Source organism: Danaus plexippus, assembly GCF_018135715.1.
Source record: "Danaus plexippus chromosome 29 unlocalized genomic scaffold, MEX_DaPlex mxdp_37, whole genome shotgun sequence".
In the NCBI taxonomy this organism is placed as follows: domain Eukaryota; kingdom Metazoa; phylum Arthropoda; class Insecta; order Lepidoptera; family Nymphalidae; genus Danaus; species Danaus plexippus.
Window position 1 is genome coordinate 714,320 of NW_026869858.1, and position 23,148 is coordinate 737,467.

The 23,148-nt window shown below is 36.1% G+C and overlaps 1 protein-coding gene across 1 annotated transcript in view; it reads right to left on the reverse strand.

Annotated features, from left to right (window-relative positions):
- Nucleotides 1-23,148, reverse strand: part of LOC116776990 (unextended protein-like) — a 30,131-nt gene that overhangs the window by 4,963 nt on the left and 2,020 nt on the right. The window contains exons 2-11 of the mRNA XM_061529154.1: nt 11,963-12,511; nt 11,552-11,654; nt 10,839-11,411; nt 10,254-10,370; nt 8,968-9,145; nt 2,901-3,092; nt 2,398-2,544; nt 1,846-1,986; nt 877-1,016; nt 309-435 (exon numbers count right to left, since the gene is read on the reverse strand). Coding sequence (XP_061385138.1) covers nt 309-435; nt 877-1,016; nt 1,846-1,986; nt 2,398-2,544; nt 2,901-3,092; nt 8,968-9,145; nt 10,254-10,370; nt 10,839-11,411; nt 11,552-11,654; nt 11,963-12,511 — 2,267 coding nt within the window. The remainder of the gene's footprint in view (nt 1-308; nt 436-876; nt 1,017-1,845; nt 1,987-2,397; nt 2,545-2,900; nt 3,093-8,967; nt 9,146-10,253; nt 10,371-10,838; nt 11,412-11,551; nt 11,655-11,962; nt 12,512-23,148) is intronic.

A 23,148-nucleotide genomic window follows, 5' to 3' on the forward strand; every position in this document is an offset into this window, starting at 1 on the left:
TGACCAGCGACTTTGTTCACTTAGTTGTTAAGTATTTGTCGTTAAGTAAAATAAGTATATTTTATCATCAGTGATATCGGGACTTCATATTAAGTTATAGTACTGAGTCGTGTAGGCTATGAATATCATTCTGATAGTCTATGGACTATACTTAATGTAATACGGACTATGATATTGGCAGAACTTATCAGAAGAGATCTGATAACCAAGTTCAAACAAAGTAATAATCTTCATATAAATGATATTCTTATACGTATACTATATATTTCTATTCTCCTCCCATCTCTCTCTATCTCAATCTATCTCACCGACTCCCACGTTCTGCGTGAGCGCCTGCACTCCGAAGTACGTGAAGGGTCCGGCCTCGAACATGAGGTTCTCTCGGCCGACCGTCACCTCCACTCGCCCCTCGAGGATCAGTACGAAGTAGTCCACCTTGAGGAGGAATACGGACTCAGGGACTGTTTATATAAGATCTTACAAGAATAATGGAAACGACTGTATTTGTGTGGATGGGTGGGTTCATAGATTTATAGCACATACCGACATCCTGTCAAATTTATATATATATATAATATCACTAACATTTAGTTCTACTAATACACTTGCAGTCTTAAAGACATCGAGACTTTAATGAAGACAGCTTGCGAACTTACTTAAAATTGACACCAAGAACAGGTGATCGTCGCTTAGTTATTGAGAACAGGAACGTGATTTTAACAATTATGGGCATTTTGGTTGCCAAAAAGATGGGAATTTTGGTTGCCAAAAAGATGGGAATTTTTGTTGCCAAAAATGTAGGCACCTTGGTTGACAAAATATTTCATAGAATTCATAATATCTATTGACAAATTCCGTATTTGGAATATCCCTCACCGCTTTCCCCTGTTGGTACACGTACGTGCTGGCCTCTCTTTTGCTCTTCCCTTTCATCTTGATGTAGTGGATCACGTCCTGTCTCAGCAGACGACGCAGCACCGTTTCTGATACCGTATCCGGCTTGAACGCATCCACACCTATATACGATAGACGGGCGATACATTTGCTAATATCCAATAATAGATTCTGGAATTATTAATGGTGCTTGGAGATCTGACTGAGAATTTGTTTCTAACCGTAATTTTTGACAGTCAGACATGTCCAGAACGCAGAATATGTATGCTTTGGGCAAATTTTAGGTTTTTTCTTTGGCATTTTAAAATGGCGAAGTCTCGTATGGTTTACACAATGATATCTGAGACGGTCGCGAGTTTTCATTTATTTAAAACTAATATTTTCGGATGTACTGTCGTTTTTTTTATTACTTTAAACAACACACTCCCGACGTTTCGTTTACTTAGCAGCAAGCGTGATTAAAGTTTTCCATAATGTCCAAAATATTATAAAAAAATGCTTAGTAATACCGAAAATATTATTTTTATGCATATGTTTCAATGTTTGCGAGATATGGTCGTCCCAGAATTTCTCCCAACAAACTCTGATTACGAAGCATTCAAACGGACAATTTATGTAAAATTTTTTTGTTTACAACTACAAAGGTTTTTGGTCAACACGAGCTTAAAGCATTTGAAATTCGTCGAAAATAATTATGAAAAAGCAAAGGGTGGAAACAGGTAACCTATACAGTGATAGGAATCACGAAGTACTAAAGAAATTTTGATATTAAGTCATCCCCTACAGTCTTCCAGAAATCAACCTACGAGTAATTGTCGCATAGGTCAATTAAATTAAAATCTTGTTTAAAGTCCATTAGTCCTATAGTTTGCAAATTAGTGCCGTGCATGGAAAAAGCTGCAAGTAATTTTAATTTCCTTTTGTGATCGCAGTCAGTGTGTTTCTACGTACTGGTGCTGAGGAACTGGAAGGTGGCCAAAGTCAACTGCGGAGATATATGGATCCTCTGGTTCTCGTGACGCTCGGCGAATGCCGCAAAGTCCTGCAGCTTGTTCTGGGGACGGTTGCGACGCCGCTTGGAACGGTTGTCCGCTAAGCGATGCAGACGATTCGATAATTCCATTACATAGTTACAGCATCCTATTATATTTTTTACCCATTCCATGGGACATAATGGGTACAACGAGACAATTCATAAAACGATACTGAAAATCTTTTTCATTCAGACTATTTAAAGAAAATTAAATTATCATATGGTATGTCACTGATGTGAGAAATATACTGGAAATCACAATATAAATATTCTGCTTGTCCTATCCCACAGAATATTCTAACTCACTGGTGTTTCATTCAAAAAATATCTTTTCATTTACATCATTAAAACACTGAATTACATAAAAAAATTTAAAATCATCGGAATATCTCACACTAATAGTCTATCCACAGATTCATGAGCTCTTCATCCAACACCAGCCATCCATCCATCCATCATCATTGACTTACTGAACACATCCGTCTCATCAACGATCTCAGCCTGTATCATCTCCTCGATGACGTCCTCCAACGTCACCAGACCCACGGTCTCGTAGAACGGATCGCCCTCGCCCTCGTTGTTTATGCGGTGGACAAACGCCATATGACCCTTGTGACCTATAGAACAACGTCTGACCTTTGACCTCCATACTTGCGCTATGGACTGACTATGAATTCATGTCACTAACGTCTTATTATAGTAGATTTTTTTTTTAAATATATTTTACGATGGATTTAGATCTTAATGAGATTTTTTAATCAAGTTATCTCAACAGGGTAGAATGAATTCATAAAACGACTAGAAAAATGGCAAATATAAAAGTTTTTTTGATAAAAAAAGGGAGCCCTTAATCGCAGAACCTGTAGATAAAGGAAGAACACAATGCTGAAGAGTCGTAACGGTCACAGCATCTAAATAAGACATGAGATAATTTCATGGCAAAGAGAATTGTGTTTTAATGCTATCGACTGACCTTCTTTGAACTGTTTGAACATGACATCCAACGTGACATCCTCGAAGACGAAGTTGCAGGGGTTCTGGTAATACTGGCAGAGGGTTCTCAGAGGAGTGTTGTCATCAGGGTCGACGAACGCCAGGTCCTTGATGAAGAGCACGGTCACGATGTTGGTGCGGGTGCCCTCGTATACCGGGATACGGGAGAAACCTGTTCCGAAGACAATGCTGTTCACCACTTATGCTGGCTCAAATACAACCTCTTGCGTTAATTACATTTTTTATACCTTGAATCGTCAGAATTTTACTTTGCTAAGGACTGGCCCGTTTGCAATTTGCTACCCTAGAGTAGAATAGAATAGTCTTTCTATGTCTTTCGCTTATAAGACGAATAATGATTCCGAGGACTATGCAGCAGAATATATATATATATATAGTCGATTTGTTTCATAAAAATTATGAGCGGCCAGTTCCGAATAGGGTAGCTATTGTCACTGAGAGTGAGGACGGCCATGCGATGGACAGCCGACAAACGAAGTGCACAAGTCTAACCTATTGGCTCCTAATCCATTTTCATCCTATTATTTGAGTGTGATTTTAATTACAGTTGTAAAGAAATCGAGTTATAAGATATTGGACAGTACAAGTGTGCTTTTATTTGAGTCTGAGCATTACAACGCCCATGATCGGTATGTATAGCAGAGAATGCCATTATAGGCACCATCCTGAAGCTCTTATACAATCTTCTTAATATATTATAAACACGACTTCATTCTCCAAGATTAGTAATTTTATTATTGTTATTCCCATGACTAAGTTGAATGTCCAAGTCCAAGATATACATATATATATTGTAATCAACTTGCGCTCCTCCGTAACCATAAACAGAGTCCTTTTACAACCCAGTATATTTTATTTATATATAGATCGAGTATTTTTCGAATCAATTTTTAAAATAATTTTAAATTTCTTGCTAGCACAAAAACGAAAGGAAATATATTGACATAGAAAAATATTTTACGACCACATTTCCACTGTGACGAGTTTATTTTCCTCGTAGTGAGGGTCATGAAATTATGTTTTACGGAATTACCTAAAATTTGTCTAGACATTACAAGATAGAAGGACAAAATAATGTAATACACATAAAAATTTATCCCCACTCTTCTTCTCTGAACGGCTCATAACACCGATATTATTCATCTTTTAATATTGTATATTTTTGTAGCGAATCCTTAGACTAAGAAAATCAAAGAATTGAAGAGAAACTAATATTTTTCGTATTATACTACGCGTATTTTATTATTTTAAAAACTACTTACTCCCGATTTTTCGGTTACTTTGCAGCAGCCGTGATCACGGATAGGCGATATGTGGCTGCTGCAAAGTAACCGAAAAATCGAGAGTATGTAGTTTTTAAAATAGTAAAATACGCATACATAATACAATACGAAAAATATTAGTTTCATTTAAATGAATACTCGCGGGAGTCTTCGATAACATTATTTGAAAAGAAAATAAAAAAAAATATAGGTAAATCTAACGATTACTTTTAATTTCTTATTTTTTGAAATAACTGTCAGTTGTCCAGACATACAATATCGTTTGCACGGACCGCAAATAAACGGCTTTAGTCCATTCGACAGACTGTTCCGACTTTCGTGTTTGCTTCACACAGTGCTCAAGATTATTATAATTATGTTTCGTCCAACGAATAAAAACGTTCACATTGACGAAATATTCCACGGTTCGTGAGCGAATGGAGCCATGGCTTAATAAAAAAAGGGATGCAAAAATTCTAAAGCAATGTGTATTTAAATTTACGTTCATTAGTTGTTGTATCTAACGGATACAAAGGCCTCATCATATTTATATATATACACGGCCGGCTCTAAGGAGGAACTGCAAGCTTCAGTCAGTTCCCTGGTGGGAGTGATATCTTTGATAGAACAAGAACACTCCTAACGGTTCTGCTAGTATCAATAGAGACGAAACTTTTCGTCGTTCCATGGATTCGTGCGGGTGCTGCGTCCACCGCGTTGCAGGGAGAGGAGCTTCAACAGTGCCTGGTATTGCGACTCAGGTGTGGGTTTAAGGGGCCCTTATCAACGCTCGTTAAATGCTCACCTCCACCGTCCTAGCTCTAGAGAGAGCTCTAGAAAGCCAAGCTCTAATAATATAAGCAAAGTAATGGAAAACGCTTCGTGTGTAGTTTGACGATGTTACAAACAACAAACATATTGCTTTGAGTAGTATTTTTTTTTTACAATTATCTTGTGAGGAGCTGCCTAACTTAACTTTGTAAAGTATTTAAGAAATAAGACACTTTTTTTTAAGTGAAGTCTATTAAGCATTCACTACAACGGACTTCAATACTATTATCAATATAGTTGTATCAGTGCGTGCGTTTGTTTGTCACTAGATCAAAAAACTCAGCACATATAACGTTGTCGCGAACAAAGTGCCGGGCGCGAACTAGTATGCACGTGCAATAGGTACGTCAATTATGAAACCATATAAATTAATCGGTAAATTACAAAGGAAATGTTTATTGCACTATGAATCAAACAAAATAATAAAATTAATAACTATCTTCCTGTCCGGTAAAGTACTGTATATATATATATATAGCGGATGACGCATATTTATGACTATGTTTTCAAGGCAATTTTGTCTGTCCGTTCAAATGACATAATAGCATAAAATATGAATCGAGATGAAAAACAACTTAAGAATTTTATCTCAATCCATCTAGGGGAGGCTTTATGATGTAAAAATCTTTCACTCATAACAGAAACACTCGGTATTCTATTGAAGATATACGTTGTTTGTTACGCTTTCACGATAAAACTACTAAATGAATATCGATGAAACTTTGCAACAACATAGCTTAGAAAACAAAATAATATGTAGAATGTGATTACCAATATTCCATCATCTAGGTACAGTGGGAACGCGTCATAACTTTTGTATTGTTACGAGACAGATAGACGGCAATGAGGACATGTTGTAATTCATACAATTATAAAGTCTATTTACTTATCCTTACCAAATTCCTAAATTGATATCAATTAAGCCACGTAAAGAAACATTTTTATCATATCAATAGAAATTTCGGGTTCGAAACCTGGCAAGTACTAATGTGATATTTTCCGAGTCATTAGTACTTTTCTAAGAGTATTTAGACGCCACTGACGGACTGTGAAGGAAAACCTCGTGAGGAAAACTGGACTTATAATCAAAATTATAAGTTTGAAATCACCAATCCGCTTTGAGAAGGCGTGGTGTTTAATGCTCTAACCTTCTCCATGTGAGAAGAGGTCTTTGTTCAGGAGTAGGCACAAATAGGCTGATAATTATGATGATAATGATGATGAATAGAAGTTTAACTTCGAAGATTCTTGGACAAGAACTGGATTAGAAGTTACGTGTATTTACACGTTCAGTAAATCGAACATTCTATATATTTTAAATGATATGGTTAAGGAAGTATATTTTCCATATTTTATATACATTTAATACACGAACTCCAAGTAGCTGACATCAAAATATACATATTTTATGAACATCATATACAAACATAGTACGCACATTATTTTCAATTAAATACCTTATAAGTAAAAAAATATTAAACGTTTAAATTAGAACTCGTAAGCAAGAAAATATTTGAACGATCAAAGAAAGAAACAGTACAAATTTTTTTGATCACTTGATTCATCACCAGCATTCCACACAATGATGATGTATGATAAAAATCATCAGATATCTGTTAAACTATCTCTTTATCCGATTTTTCTTATAAAAAAATAGTATTGATACGCGAAATATTTCTTATAAATGAACAAACATAGCTTTATTTTCACGAAGCATATCATATTGTCACTATATATAGTAGTTGTGTTTTTGGACGACATCCAAGTCTCCCAGACTGGAACAACATTAGTATTCTATGGTCCTAGATATCGTGTACATAGTTATATAACTTTATAGTAAACGTGTCGTTAAATCAAACAAACAAAAATTTTACTTGAATTGTTTTATCTCATAATGAGATCTAAGATTTTCGCGACAATTCATTTAAATGAAACTAGTATTATTCGGATTTACTACGCGGATTTTATTATTTAAAAACTACATAATCCCGACGTTTCGGTTACTTTGCAGCAACCTGAGGTGACCTCGTCTGCCCGTGATCACGGTTGCTGCAAAGTAACCGAAACGTCGGGATTATGTAGTTTTTAAATAATAAAATCCGCGTAGTAAATCCGAATAATATTAGTTTCATTTTTTGTTTTATCTCACTTTTGAAGTTACACTACTTTAGTATAGTCGGTTAGTTAGAATATCATCGAGAAAAAAAAAATTGCTTATAAAGTAAAGCTTTGATCTGTATTTGAATGCAAGAAAAATTTATTAACAGTTAGTCCAAAATTAAAATAATAACATGTACTTGTATCTAACGGACGTTATTGTATCGCATGATGACTTATGTCTGGTTAATTAAAGTTGGCTACAATCACGTGTTATATGCTTTACGAACTGGGTGTACGTAAATTTACAATAAGAAGCGTTGATTGGTATAAAACAGGACTGTACAGATTAAAGATGTTCTCATTCGAGCTGATGGAGAGATCAGACCTCGTCGAAATAAGAGATCTTCGATTTTTCTTTTAGTATTTCTGTTTGACATTAACGAAGCAATTTATCCCATACCTCCGACCCAAGGGGACTCGGAGGGGTGTGTGGGACTCCCCGGCATTGATCTGGAACTACCCACTAAACCACAAAGGCTAACTCATCGCCTGAGCAAAACGCCAAGGGTAGGCTTCAGCATTCGACCGTTGTTTTCGTTCGTTCATTCGACTTCCTTCAAAACTCTGACACTGACAATAAACAAGAATATGGCACCCGTGACGTCAGATCTAATGACCTCATGCTTTACCCTTTTGACATATATAACTTCTCCTCGTTAAATATATCTCACACACTTAGAATGTATTCGTATTTCAAAAATAAAAACTAAAAGTAGCCAGTCCATATAATTTTCTACTATAAGTGTTAGGCAATTGTTCTTACAACTTATTCTTCGATGTCAAGGTAATTTTTTCACAATTTTGGTCTATTGATTTTATAGAATTTTTATGTAGCCAAACTTTTGGGATACTACTTCTTATTATTATTACGAACACTTTGACACTTTCATCTCGTCTGGCCGCGATCAGGGCTGCGGTAAAGTTACTGAAACGTTTTGAATATGTAAATTGAAATAATAAAGCCACATATTGTCCTTATTTCAAGGTCGTAGCTATATATGTATATAAGCATAATTTTAAAATATTAACATAAAACATGACACACTGAAATTGTTTACGTTATTACGTCTGGATCACGTCCAAAGTACGTTCCCAAACAGAATGGTATATAAAAATAGATTTCGTTCATGGTACGGTTATTATCACGACAAACTTTTGTCCGCGACTACGCCCGCGTGGACAATCGAATTGGGGTAGAGTAAGGAATATGTGGGAAAAAAAAATTGGTAACCAACAGTCAGAGACATCTGTCGTCTGTGGTATGGGACTACACACAATTTGATCGGTTATGACGTCTTCCCGCGGGAACCACTCGGAGTGAAGGGATAAATTATAATCTATACGACAATCTGATGTATGATCAACGTTATTACGAACTTTCATAAAAATACATTCAGTAGTTTTGTTGTGAAAGAGTGACAAACATCTACAAACAGAAAATTTAACGTTACCTATACATGCGTGTACAAATATTTATATAAAACGAATTCGAAATTTTAATACATTAAGTATATTCCTATGAATATATAGGAAACCGAAATTATATGTTTAGCTAGTTCTATACATAGATTAATACGAATGAGCAAATGAAAACCAAAAATCTGTTCGCATTCTGTTAAAGCGTGCAAACTGAAACTTATTCTAAGGATACGTGTGATATAGCATCCAAAGTGTACCAACTTCCTATATGATTAACTACACCTACATTTACAATTTGGTGAAGCGGTGATGACAATTACGCGATCATCATAGAATGATCATTTTCCCACTTACCAGACTTCACGATCTCGGACATCGTCTCGAAGTCCAGCACAGACGTTATAGGCAGCATGAACACGTCTTCCAACTTCGTCATCACGTCCGAGACCTTCTTCTTCCTAAGCTCCAGCGCCCCGGAGATGATGTTCACCTCGTCCTTATCCAGGTCGTTGACGTCCGTAGTAACCTGGAGCTTTAGAATAATTAGTCGAAGTTTGTATTACAGAAACTAAAAACGAACAGTTTAAAGGTTAGCCATTCGTAGTTATCAATTATATAGATATACGAGTATGTTGAGCTAACAATGAGAAGCGTTGGAAATGTTAATGTTAAGGTTTCTGAAATTAACGTTGTATTAGTTTTTTGGAGCGACTGCGGTTATTCAGAAATATTTTTTTATCCTTCATAATTAATAGCCACAATCGGAATAGTTGACCAACCTAGTTCTGACACCTAAATTTCTTTCAGATTAAGGAAACATGTCAGTGGGAGATGCGGACCTATAGTCATAGTGATCCAATTCAGTATTTAAAGTCAGATAGAAATGCATATACTATAATTTTTTTGCATGTAAATTCAATACTTATTTGACTTAAATTTAATATCTCATACGCAAATGAGCTAGCGAATTATTACAACTATAAATAATGATATTGGTTGCACGTAAGAAGATTTATCGATGAAGAGTCCCAACACCTGAGTGTAAAGCGGACATATGTATATACGACATTGCCAATATTTTGGCCAAAGATAACTTCGTGTGGGTTATTACGAGTTAATGCAAACTAAATACTGGATTTTTTTATGCATACAAAATTTTGGAAGAATTTTGTTTAAAAATTATCATACAAATTTTAAAATAAACTGCAAACCATTTTAATACTAACATACAAATTCAACGATCAGAAATTTTAAATGTCCACGTCTGTCTATTCTAAAACCAATAAAAAAAATACCAATGTATTGATAATACTTACTAAAGTGCTATAAAAATAAGAAGAAAAAAAAGAATAATTTTAAAATATAGCAAAGACACGATAATTATATTAATCAAAATAATTGATCTAGTTGCGGCGTTTCATCAAATACCTATATACTATTATATTTTAACAATATTCTGGGACTTATAAAATATTATAAGTCCCAGAATATTGGTTTCATGTATTTTTTTATGTGAAAAATGTATCTTATAAGACCTTCAAGATTTTCTACTACCTTAATATAAAATTTGCTTGAAATATAAATTTAGTTAACTGTTATGGAGTAACATACACTATAGTGGTTTATCATAAGTTGCTTGCCTTCACGAGTTCCTTGAGCCTCTCTCTGTTATAAACGCTGCCAATTTCCTCACCCAGGAAATAATCCAGCAGTTTGCTCACCGGAAACGCCAGTGGCGCTGTGAGCGCCATCACCGCCTGAATGATGAAGTTTGCTTATACATAGACGACAGCCGAATCACGGTACAAATATTTGCTACATTGGTTGCCATTTTATAAGCATTATCTTAACGTCATCCACGGCAACTATCATTAACTTATTCTACTTGTATAGATTATCACAATATTGTAGAGATCTTTCTATAAAATCAATGAAACCCTTGGCAATGTCCAATAATAAATGATATACAACTGTCATGTCTTTCACAGTTATAAAGCTGTGGACGTATTTAAAAATTGAATTAAAAACATGACCTCATTTTAAAGCTAAAATTAAAACTAATTTAACGATAGTTCCCTACCAATAAATCACTTTAACGATTTAAAAAACAAAAAAAAAAACTACCCACAAGTGAATTCGATCCTATTTCAAACGAATCTGAGTTATATTTATATGGTATCATAAAAATATCCATTATAATAAAAACTAACCTTCAGTTCACTTACCTTGGTGATGACGATGCTTTTAGCCCCTACCATGAGCCCGTGTCTCGAACATATAGCCTGCGGTGTTATCTCACCCAGGAGTACTATAGCCAGCGTCGAGAATATAACGGCAAACAGACCGGAAGTCAATTCATCCAGGAGTATCGTGAATGTGGAGTTGACTGCGACGTTGCCCAATAAAATGCTGCATAGTAAATAATTGCCATGATCACGGACAGGCATTATCGCTCTGGCGTATTTCCTCTCCTGTTCTGTTCCCGTATTGGATATGATTTTCAGTTCCGTCCTATCCAGAGACATCAGGCCGAGATTCAATCCGGAGAACAGAGCGGAGAACATCAGACAGACGAGAATCAGTGTTAGTGACACCCAAAGCGGCAATAATTTGTTGTGGGTAGCTAATATCTTAAAATTCTCAGTACCCTGGTGAATGTATTTCTCCTCGTCCTGATTAGGATCACTGACGCCCGGTTTTAAATTTTTTGCGCATATATATAACTTCGAACCTACTATCGGTGATGGAGCTATAATATCGAATAGCACTGAAGATTTTGTTACAGATCCCTCCATAGCCTGAAAGTGAATTAAGCGTGAGTTCGAGAACCAATGATTGTGGATATTTGAGAAAAGGCGCTGCGATTAAAATCTATGTTTCTGGGTCGAATGAAAACTATTTACTTTATCTGATTCAATGTTCTCAAAATTCTACTCACCATATATTCGCCCTTAACAAGAAACTTGCACGGCTGGCCGTAGTCCATGGGATCTTGCGTGAATGCGATTACCGTCCTCGGAGTGAAACCTTGGCCGAATAACCTAAAACCATTACCAATGATTACCTGCGCCTCTTCACAATGCTCGGATATTAACAAAATTAACATCATTCGTTTGAAGGCCGGAAAAACTGAATGTCCTATAATGTATTATAATAAGAGTTAGATTTAAGACAAGAAAAGACTATACAAGGCAAAGCTTTTCAAAGAAAATATCAATTACTTAAGTTCTTTCTTTGCATCTCACAAAAAGACAAGTGAATAGACCAAGAATTCCTATATAAATCTGTAATAACATACTTTTTCCTCCTACTTTGTTCAAACATATTTTATTTCATACAATTCCCATACCTGAGCACAACCTTCGTATCAGCTAAAACACTTGGTATACCGTCTTCTATGATCTTCGGTTCTTTCGCTGCGTCCTCCACCCTCAGACCCTCAACGAATATCGGTACAGCATCAGATCTAACCACAGTGAAATCACCAACTTGCGGATTGACCACGTTAGCCACACCGTCGTTCTGAAACATCTCGGGAGGCCTCTCCGGTACCTTGCCATCATTCATTTTCCACATCTCATGATTGAGATCCTTTATGATATCTCTTTTCAATCTATCATTTATATCATTACTATCTCCTTTATCATCATTATCTCTCCTCCTATCATTGAAGCTTTCTATACCATCATTAATATCGTTTCTATCTATGAATTCTGTTCCTATATCATTCAGAGGTACATATTTATTGTCTCTCAGGACCTCTATATCTTTGGCCTCCTCATCTGATGGTCTAACCGCATTGATATAGTTTACACTAATGTCTCTAGAAAGATCTGACCAGGTTGATGTTTCCTGAAGCTCAATATCCTTCGCCACCTGATCTTCCATTAAATTTAACCTGTACACAAATTAACGTACATAGGTTTGTTACTTAATATATATATATATTCATTAGACACATTAATGACGTCACCAAATTGTTTACCCCAAGTGTTTAGAACATAGAACAGAAAAGATGAGGGCGGTTAAAAATATAGGATTAAAAATATTTTGATGCTTATTCTTTAAGTATTAGTTTTGTAATAAATGATTAGTGGAGAATGAAAAATACATCAACATATCGGGATTCGAACCTGTGACATTCAGGATATATATATACCCTGCATGTCACAGGTATATAATATGCCAGAACAGTTACCAATTAAACTGCTGTATCCTGGTATACCTTGAATTTATGATACCCTTTAGTATGTTATTTAAAACATAAAAAATCATTCTATTTCGCTCTTTCTAGTACAACACAAGCAATTCAGTGCTGCGACCATTACACAGATGGTGAATCGTCAAAAAAAAAAACACATTGCTATTCATTGAAGAACGTAAAGCTACGTGGTAGTTTAAAAATATAACAGTAGGTTACGTAATATTACGTTACGTGTTTATTCTAACGTAGGACGAACGTTGAGTATGTTATTGTTTATATAGTATATATATATATATATATATATATATATATGTATATATATATATACATATATACATATTTTTTTGAGTAATTTTCACAAAAAAGAAACTATCTAAGAGTTTGTAAATTGTCTCTATAGCGGATACTCCGTTAAATTTATTGTTAAATTTAAAGGACATTAAAATTACTCTATTTTATTCAGAATAGAAATTATAAAATTAAAATAATGACATTTTATGAAACTAATATAATTATATATTGTTTAAAATATATACAAAAAAAAATATTCAATATTAGGCGAAATTTTCGTAACTTCCTGTTGAATTTGACAATAGGGTAGTTTTAAATACGAAGATGGGTACACATTTATTTACGATCATATTTCTATTATAAAATTAACTGCCAACAACGATATTACTTATCGAAGGTATATGTAGCTATGTACACCACGGATGATTCTCCTGGAAATGTTTGATAGATTCATTTTTTAAATTCAAGTCCAATTGCGTCATGCAATTAGGTTATTTTTTTATTATCTGTCCCTAGCTTTATATATAATATAATTACCACATGTTTGTTACGTAAAACTACACACATAGAATTACAGGCGTATCGTTCACACGTCAATAGATGCGTGTGTGTCAACGTAGTTATATGAATGAAAACGGAACACTCCCTGTATGTTCTTCGACAATATAAACTTATCGTAAGGATTGTGTTAGAGGACGTCACCTGATAACGGCTTTGTAGTAAACTAGTTATTGCCCGCTTCTTCGTCCGCAGTTAGGTTCAGTGAGAAATGTGTGAAGTTTATTAAGGCAATAGATATTTTAACAAACGTCAGTGACATGCATAGTGTTTGTCACGTGACCGAGTGCATGTGCATACACGATACAACTTTCACGCGTTAATCCTGCGGTAACAACACGGAATTCTTTAATAAATTATAGCCTATATATTTTCTGATAAAGAGCCTATATTATAGTGAGGTTTCATGAGGATACATACAGTATTTTTTACGTGAACCAGTGACGAACATCCTCACATAGATACATTTTATCGATATTTTAATATTTTAAACATCATCATCATCATCATCAGTCTATCGGAGCCCACTGTTGAGCAAGGGCCTCTTCTCACATGGAGAAGGTTAGAGCATTAATCACCACGTCTGCTTAAGGCGGATTGGCGATTTCAAACTTATAATTAGAAGTTATAAGTCCAGGTTTCCTCACGATGTTTTCCTTCACTGTCCGTCAGTGGTGTCCAAATACTCTAAGAGAGTACATATGACTCGGAAAAGATCACATTGGTACTTGCCAGGTTTCGAACACGCGACCTCACGTATGAGAGACGGGCCTTTAACCTCCAGGCCACCACGACTTCACGAATATTTATATAATGAAACCTAATAATTTTTTCTGGCTTTATTAATATTTTGAGAAATTATTACAAACAATTAGAAATGTTATAAAAAAAACCCATCCTCTTATTTAGGTATAGATACCTAAACAATATTACCATATTAGGGTCCTTTAATAAAAGATGTCACCGGTGTGAGATGAAACAATTCTTTCTTTCTCCCTTCCTCAGTAAATGTATCGAAGCCGCACAGCTGTTTGACGGATTAGTGCTAAACACAGAACCCTCATATCCGCTGTCGGTCACAATGCGAATCTTATGAGTTACGACCCATTTTAACCGGCCTTGTGTATATTGATTTTTATTTCAGATAGTGTTGTGTTGACTGGGAACATATTTGGGAGAAAAAAATTAGGGATAGTTAATAGTAATTACATCTTTAAATATATCTTATCTTTTTGTGTCTATCTTATTCTTATATAAAATGATCTGAAACGAATCATATATATATGTATATATATGTGTCTGTGTGTGTGTGTGTGTGTAATTTAAGTTGTTTTTTCAACTCAGTTCAACCAAACCAACAAAGTATATATATGTTTTCGCCCGCGACTTCGTCCGCGCGGACTTTGGAGTTTGGCTCAGGGAGAAATTTTTAAACTGCTAAAACAAGATATGGCAACCCAGTGACAGCGACATCTATCGTGTGCGATTTCATTCCCAGTAGACCTGTATATGTAATTCCAGGTCAACCAATAACTCTGACGTTTTCCGATCTCCAAGCTACATGACTTTGGAGTAACATCAAAATCAGCTCAGTATATTTTACTTGACAGACGAACACACATGCACACATCCTAAAAACTTTATCCTTAATAATATTATCAGTAATTCGTATACATTACGGTCGAATTTCCCTTTTTTTTATACAAATGCTTTAAACAGTACAAAAAAATACTACAATCGTATGGAAAATTTTATGACGAATTTCTTTTGTTTGCTATAACGATATCTAGATGTACAGCAAATAATTCAGACACATATATTTTTATTTAAATGTGCACTCGCTAAGGTCTGAACTATGACGTATTCCTTTAACCCGGCTTGTTTACGGGAACTCGTCAAAAGTGACTACCACACGTTCGTCGCAGTAAAATCTTCACAGGCTTATTAATGATATACTAGAATATCTACGTTTACATGTAAGCCCTTGGTAGGGCTTTTTGTGTAGTTTGTATTCTTACCTGACACAGTAGATAAGTGTTACCGAATTTTCATTAACAACTTATTATATCTCAGTCGGTAAAAATCCCTACCTCCGCGCCGATGAGGTGCAACCCCCCCCCCCCTCCGAGCGTAAAACGTTTAACGCAACCATGTTGGAAATCGCATAAGAAGTTTCACTTCGAAAATTCGTTTTTCACAACCGAAGCCGCGGGAGAAACTTAGTAATTACATTGCAATGGTCACTGGAATAGTTTCAATGGTAAAATATAAAAACTATTTGGACGATGCTAATTTTTTTTTTATACCGTACCCACACTTATTTGGTTTACGTGAATGACAAATTAGTGTCTCGCTGCTAAAATATTGTCAGCAAGACTTTGAAACGCTTTGAGGTCGTTCGACAAACTCCTTCATTTAAATGAAAGTAATATTTTTCTTATATACTACATCTCGTCTGCCCGTGATGATGGTTGCTGGAAAGTAACCGAGACGTCGGGAGTGTGTAGTTTTAACAAAAACTAAAGCACGCGTAGTATATCCGAAAAATTATAGTTTCGTTTAAATAAATAAAACTCGCGAGCGTCTTAGATCTCTATAAAATTGGTTCGTGTCTTCTCCACATAGTTCACAAGATTATACCTAATTCGTCCAACAAATAAAAACGTTGACATTGGCAGAATATTCCACGATTCTAGTGCGAATGAAGCCATAGCATAAAAAAGAGATCGTTCGGTTATGGCCGTAATATTATTAATTAATAAAATTTAAGTTACATTTATGTATCAGGCTTCGTCAATAGGAATTTTCATTTACAAAAAATGAATATTTTTATATAAAATAATTACTATGAGTATTTAGACACAAAAGACAGACTGTGAAAGAAAACATCGCGAGGAAACCTGGACTTATAATTTCAAATTATAAGATTGAAATCGCCAACCCGTCTTGAGCGAGCGTGGTGACTAATGCTCTAACCTTCTCCATATGAGAAGAGGTCTTTGCCCAGCAGTGGGCTCCGATAGGCTGATGATGATGATAAAATAATGAATATAAAATGCCAAATTTCATTTATTTCTGCCCTTTCACAATAAAGGCCACACATCGTCGTTGAACCATCGCCTGAATACACGAACACAGCTATAGCCCGCGAGGTTTAAGCTGAGCTTTAAATTTGTATGAGCGAAAGCAAAAGTAGAGTCAGACAAAAAAAAACTTTTAGAATAAATTTTTATTATTTTCTAATAAGACACATAACACAAGCGGGAGAGCTGTGCTAGATAGAAAATAAAATATTTAATAATAATAATTATCCTGACTTTATTTTTTTTTTTCATTAACGTCTTTAAAAAAAATAATATTAAATTACACAAAAATTTCTTTTACTTCGCTATTTAAATTTACATTTCAGAATAAATAGAATACAGAAACTAAACATTAAGTATTAAATAACGTAACGCTGCTACCAGTACTAAGGGTGGAGCGCGGAAGGTGGGGGGGGGGGCGGAGTAAAAGCAGTACAAACCGGTCCAAACCGGTCCCAACCTAGAAAAGCACGTGGCACGCGCAAGTTTGTTATCAAACCTACACTATCCGTGTGCACTCATACAAATGCAAAGCTCAGCTTACGCCTCACGGATACTACACTTATCTTATAACAAAAACACGTGGTATTATCCTTAGTTTAATTACGAGTTCGTTACGTCACACTACAAACGCAGCGTTTTCGGCTTCTCATTCATATATCCAAACTAATAGTATCGCGTGCGAAGTTTTAAAATACCGAATACATATAAACAATAATAAAAATTATTGAAGGTGCCATCATGAACTCGTTCAAGTAATTGGTAAATGATAAACCGATAACTATGCGTACATAGTGTTTCGAACTTGGAGTAAGGTCAACGTTTTTGCTGTCTTCCACATGTTTGATATGTTAATTTTCACCGTCAATCCCTCCGACAATATAATGAGTATATATAAATATTGATTATTGATTGAAATATCTATTTATAGATAACTCTAACAAAAATTATACTGGCTTCCGTGTGGCACTTGGAGTAATCATAGGAAAAATCGTTTAAATTACTATGGAAAAGAGCTTATACGTCTACACTGCAAACATACCTAGGAATTAGCACAATTGATACGGTTTAGGAGATACGATGACATACACAGACACACAGACATTGACATCAGCCCTATAACACTAACCCGTTCAGCGCCGGGGTGTAATAATTATAACGAACAGCAGAGGGCTTTGGATCTCGGATGTTCACTTTGGGCTTTGTTTTAGTTTCGCACGCTCGACCTTGCGCTGCAAGGTCAGGTCAGTAGGCAAGAGTTCAAGGTCAATCGGGATTCACGATAAACTGTACAATATATATATATAATGAAGCATTTCGTAACAGAATTTTTTAACGTAAATATATAAAAAATAGAATTAATTAATATCAAAAACTATTTCTTGCCCGCGACTCCGTCCGTTTGAACATCAGAGTCGCGCTCAGTGTTGAAAGTATATAGTGTGATAGATTATAGCCTGTATGTTTTTCTGATATACAATCTATACTATTGCGATGTTTCATCAAAATCCATTCAGTAATCTTTACGTGAAAGAGTAAGAAACACACTTACATACATACTCACAAACTTTCGCGTTTATAATTGTTATATAATTATTTTTAATTTTGTTGTATTGACATATTCTAACTATATATTCCGTATTTTGGATTTACTTCACGTATTATGCCACAACAAGGGGAGTCGAGGTGAAAGCTTTTTCCGTGTACCTACAACTTCCTTACTATAAGTTTTCAATAGTCACACTAAATACGTAGCGTTCCAGGTTTGTCATTCAATGACTTAGATTAAGTCGAAAACTTCAGATCATTCAATGGATTCACCGTGCGGGTGCCGGGTCCATCGTTGTAGGGAGAGGAGCTTCAACAGTGCCAGGGACTTGCGACCCAGGTGTAGGTTTAAGGTGTCCTATCTAACGCGTTAAACGCTCACCTCCACCGTCCAAGCTCCCCTCTCTACCTAATCAAATTTGGAACGAACCTACTAGGGTTGCCTGCGACGCACGTATTAAACATTCAGCCAATATATATATGACTAGGAACCAGCCCCTGCTTCGCACGGACTCTTTACAAAAAATATAAAATAGCCTATTTAATTTAGAGAATTATTGAGCTTATATTATGATAACTTTAAAATGGTACGCCCGATTTAAATGATTTAAAAAGTTATTCACATATACTGATGTAGGTTTGAAAACGAAGTAATTTATTTTGATAAGACTTAATAGCGTATTTATGTAAATAGCTGCTTTCCAATAAACCCTTTAGGAATGCCGATTTTTAGAACTTGTAAAATGGATATAGTATGTTATCCTTAAGGTATAGCCATAAGCCGCCGCGGACTTTCGTGTAGACCCATATAAGATACACAATTCCACCATATATTGTTTTGGTATATCTCAGAGACTTTACGCAGCGTTTTCGTTAAAAAGCCCTCAGACGGCTCATGTCTTCCCGACATCTTCAACAAATATCGTTAATGTACACACAAGTAAATACATAACCTTAACAAATTGTATACTAAAACCTTCCTCGAAAGTCACGCTATCGAGTGGTGGAAACTGTTTGATAATCGGTGCAGTAGTTTTTCCGTTTATTTCGAACAGACAGACAGCGAGGACTGTTTTATATATATATTGATATCAAATAGGTGCATGAAAATCCTTATCAAATATTTACAACAGCAAATAACCGAGAATCTACTTCTTTCATAATCGTTTAAATGTCAAAAACAAAAATCATTAGCGAATTTTTACTCCTACCCGCAAATATGTATGCGTTACATAATAAAGCCTTAGACGTCAATACATAACGTATCGTGTATATATATATATATATGCAAACGATGTCTTTGACCCACTCCCGAAAAATGTTGGGAAATTCTGGAACAAAAATAGGAATTGTCCAGCATCACACAACAGCCCTGTCTGGTCGCATTACGTCAGAGGGAATTATTAACAAACATTGAAGATGAGGTATTGATATTTTGTCTGTTATCGTCTTTGAATGTAATTTATAGCAAAACTATGTATTAATATATATAAAATAAATGTTATATGTAAGTTGAAGCTTGAATATTAAATATATATATAACGGAGGATCAGAAGATAGCTCATTATCAGACATAGTGAACGATGGAACAAGATTTAGTTGGTAACGCAGCGAGTTCATCCACTCTAAAAAATGTCGGTGACATTCCCTTTTTTCTCTGTCAGTTCCAACGTCAAAACCGACACCGGGGTGACCTCACTCAAGCTAACTGCTTGACGTTGCCAGCTAATTCGTAATAATTTGTAAAATAAAATGGAAATAAAATCATAATTAATTCTGACGCTCCGACACGGCCATCGTGACATCTCACACGTCCTCGTGTGAAAATAGAAAAGGTTCTGCAGTAGATAAAAATTTCCACTCGGCCAACCTGGCACAAATAAAGAACTCGGAATAGTCTTAAATATTTTATGGCAAACAGAAAACAACTAATCCTCTTTTATAAAGCAAAATTATTACAACAACCAAAGTACAACCATAAATTAGCAATCAAATTTAACTTAAGTAAACTATGATTCAGAATACTAATAATCAAATAATGAACATCATTTTCGATTATAATATACGCGGGTACTAAATTCGGCGTCCGAACAATGCCATGGACAACCTCATATAAAGTTAATATACCTGGATAACTGAACGGAGTCCGAACAAGCCATGGACATCCTTACAGCATCCGACAACATCAGGATAATCAGGTCGGTGTCCGAACAAGCCATGGACAACCTCACATAAAGTTATTATACCTGGATAACTGAACGGAGTCCGAACAAGCCATGGACATCCTTACAGCATCCGACAACATCAGGATAATCAGGTCGGCGTCCGAACAAGCCATGGACAACCACACATAAAGTTATTATACCTGGATAACTGAACGGAGTCCGAACAAGCCATGGACATCCTTACAGCATCCGACAACATCAGGATAATCAGGTCGGCGTCCGAACAAGCCATGGACAACCTCACATAAAGTTATTATACCTGGATAACTGAACGGAGTCCGAACAAGCCATGGACATCCTTACAGCATCCGACAACATCAGGATAATCAGGTCGGCGTCCGAACAAGCCATGGACAACCTCCTTTTAGCATCCGACAACACATGGATAACCGTGCTGGTGTCCGAACATGCCTTGGACAACCATCCCGGCATCCGACATTATAACATATCGCTAATTTTACAGTTTTTACAAGAACTAGTAGATAGCACAGCAAAGTCATCGTCAGAGTCATAGTCGTCATAGTCTGGTCCAGGCATCCTACGGAGTCTATCATCAAACCGTATCTTATCATACTGGGCATTTCTAGTTATGTTCTCTATTGTCTGATCTCGTACAACAATCAGATCGACTTCGGGCTCTACATCACTAGCTAACAAAATATCTACTGGCCTAACAACCTTGACAATAAGCAATTCCAGAGGACTTAACCCCGTGACTCTGTGTTGTGAACAGTTTAGTGCTAGTTGTACATCTGGCAAAGCTTCCTGCCACGACCGTTTACCAGTCTCGGCGGCAGTAAGCATCCTCTTAAGAGTGCTCATTGTACGTTCGACCTGCCCGTTTGCCCGAGAACTACCAGCGGCAATAAGGTGTAGTTTAATGTTAGCAGAATCGCAGTACTCTTTAAAATCTTTGCTGGCAAAGCATCTGCCCTGGTCTGCAACGATTCGTGTAGGCGCACCAAACAAAGAGATTCTAGCTTTAACTGCTTTTATACTACTAGTCGCATCGATGTGTAGGGTATGGTGGAGCAAAACAAACTTAGTGAAAGCATCGATAACTACAAAAACCTACTCCTTACTATCACTTTTTTTTCGCTAAGCTTCCCAGTGGCATCTATGTGTAAAGTATGCCAAGGGATCGCTATCTTTGGGATGGAGTGAAGCTTGGCCTGTGTTTTGCCAGATTGCGACTTTGAAATTCTGTATGTGATGCAATTGTCACAGAACTTTCTCACGTACTTGGTCATCTTATAGAACCAGTAAAGTTCGTACACTTTCTCTAAGGTCTTCTTCCATCCCAAATGCACCAATCCCTCATGCACACCATTAATGACTGACCACCTCATAGGTAAGAAACGGGACTTACCCCGACGCTGTATTTTGCGATACAAGACACCCGATCTGAACTCGTGAGTCTTTGCAATATCGTCAGGCAACTTCTTAGCTTTAAGGTCATTCACCAACTTACTAATTTCTTCGCCACGCTGTTGTTCTGCTAACAGCCAATTACTAGTGAACTCAGTAATAGTAATTTGTTCTGACTGTACCTGTGAATGGTTCGTGTGAGCTTCTTTGACTGGAAGAGGGTTTCATGAAAAGAAGTCCGCATGTGCCATACGCTTACCATCAATGTGAATTACATCAAAGTCAAAGTCCTGGAGAAATGTCCACCATCTCTGAACTCGAAGCGTCAAATCCAGCCTTTTGCAAGTTCACTGAAGGGAGTTGTAGTCGCTTAGTACGATAAACTTGCGACCATGTAGATAGTAGCGCAAATGCTTAACCGCGTTTAAAACCGGTAGAGTCTCCAACTCGTATGAATGGTATTTCGACTCCGCGGCTGTAGTACGCTTACTAAAATAAGCAACTGCATGCAGCTTACCTGCTTTTTCTGCATAAGCACCGAAACGTATCCAACCGCACTTGCATCAGTATGCAACTCGATCTGTAGATCTGGATCGTAGATCATAAAAACCGGCTCCCGTGGTAGCTTGGAAATAATTTATTACCTTACCACCTCATACTCAGACTTCCAATCTAGTTTACTATTAGAGCTCGAAGTCAACGCGTATAACGGTGCCATTGTCTGTGAGAATCCCGCAACAAGCTGCCTAAAATAGGAGACCAAGGATACTGGTGAAAGGTGAAAAACTAGGACGAATAATATTTGGTTAACTTTTTCCCTAACAATTAATTAATTAAAACAAATTAATTGGTTAATGTTTTCCCTAACAATTTTTCGCTCCTGAGGACTTAAACGATAAGGGCGACAACTTACTGTTTTGTGGGGGTCAATGAGCCTGATGGTCATAGGGTCGGTGTTGGCGTGAGTCATAGGTACACCAGTAATAAACGACTTTTTGAAAGACTTCAAGATGTCAATTAATTCTGCTCTATGTTCTAAAGGTACATCAGTATTAAATTAAAGTTGTTCATTCTCGCTAACACTACACGATTCGATAATACAAGTTTTCTCTACACTCAACAGTTACGAGTCATGTGGACAGTTAGGCTTTGAGATAATTTTTCAAGTCCTACCATTATGTCATATTGAAGGCAATAGTCGGGTAAAACATGAAATAGGATTTCTAAAGTAATGTCGTCAATCTTAATAATAGTCAAA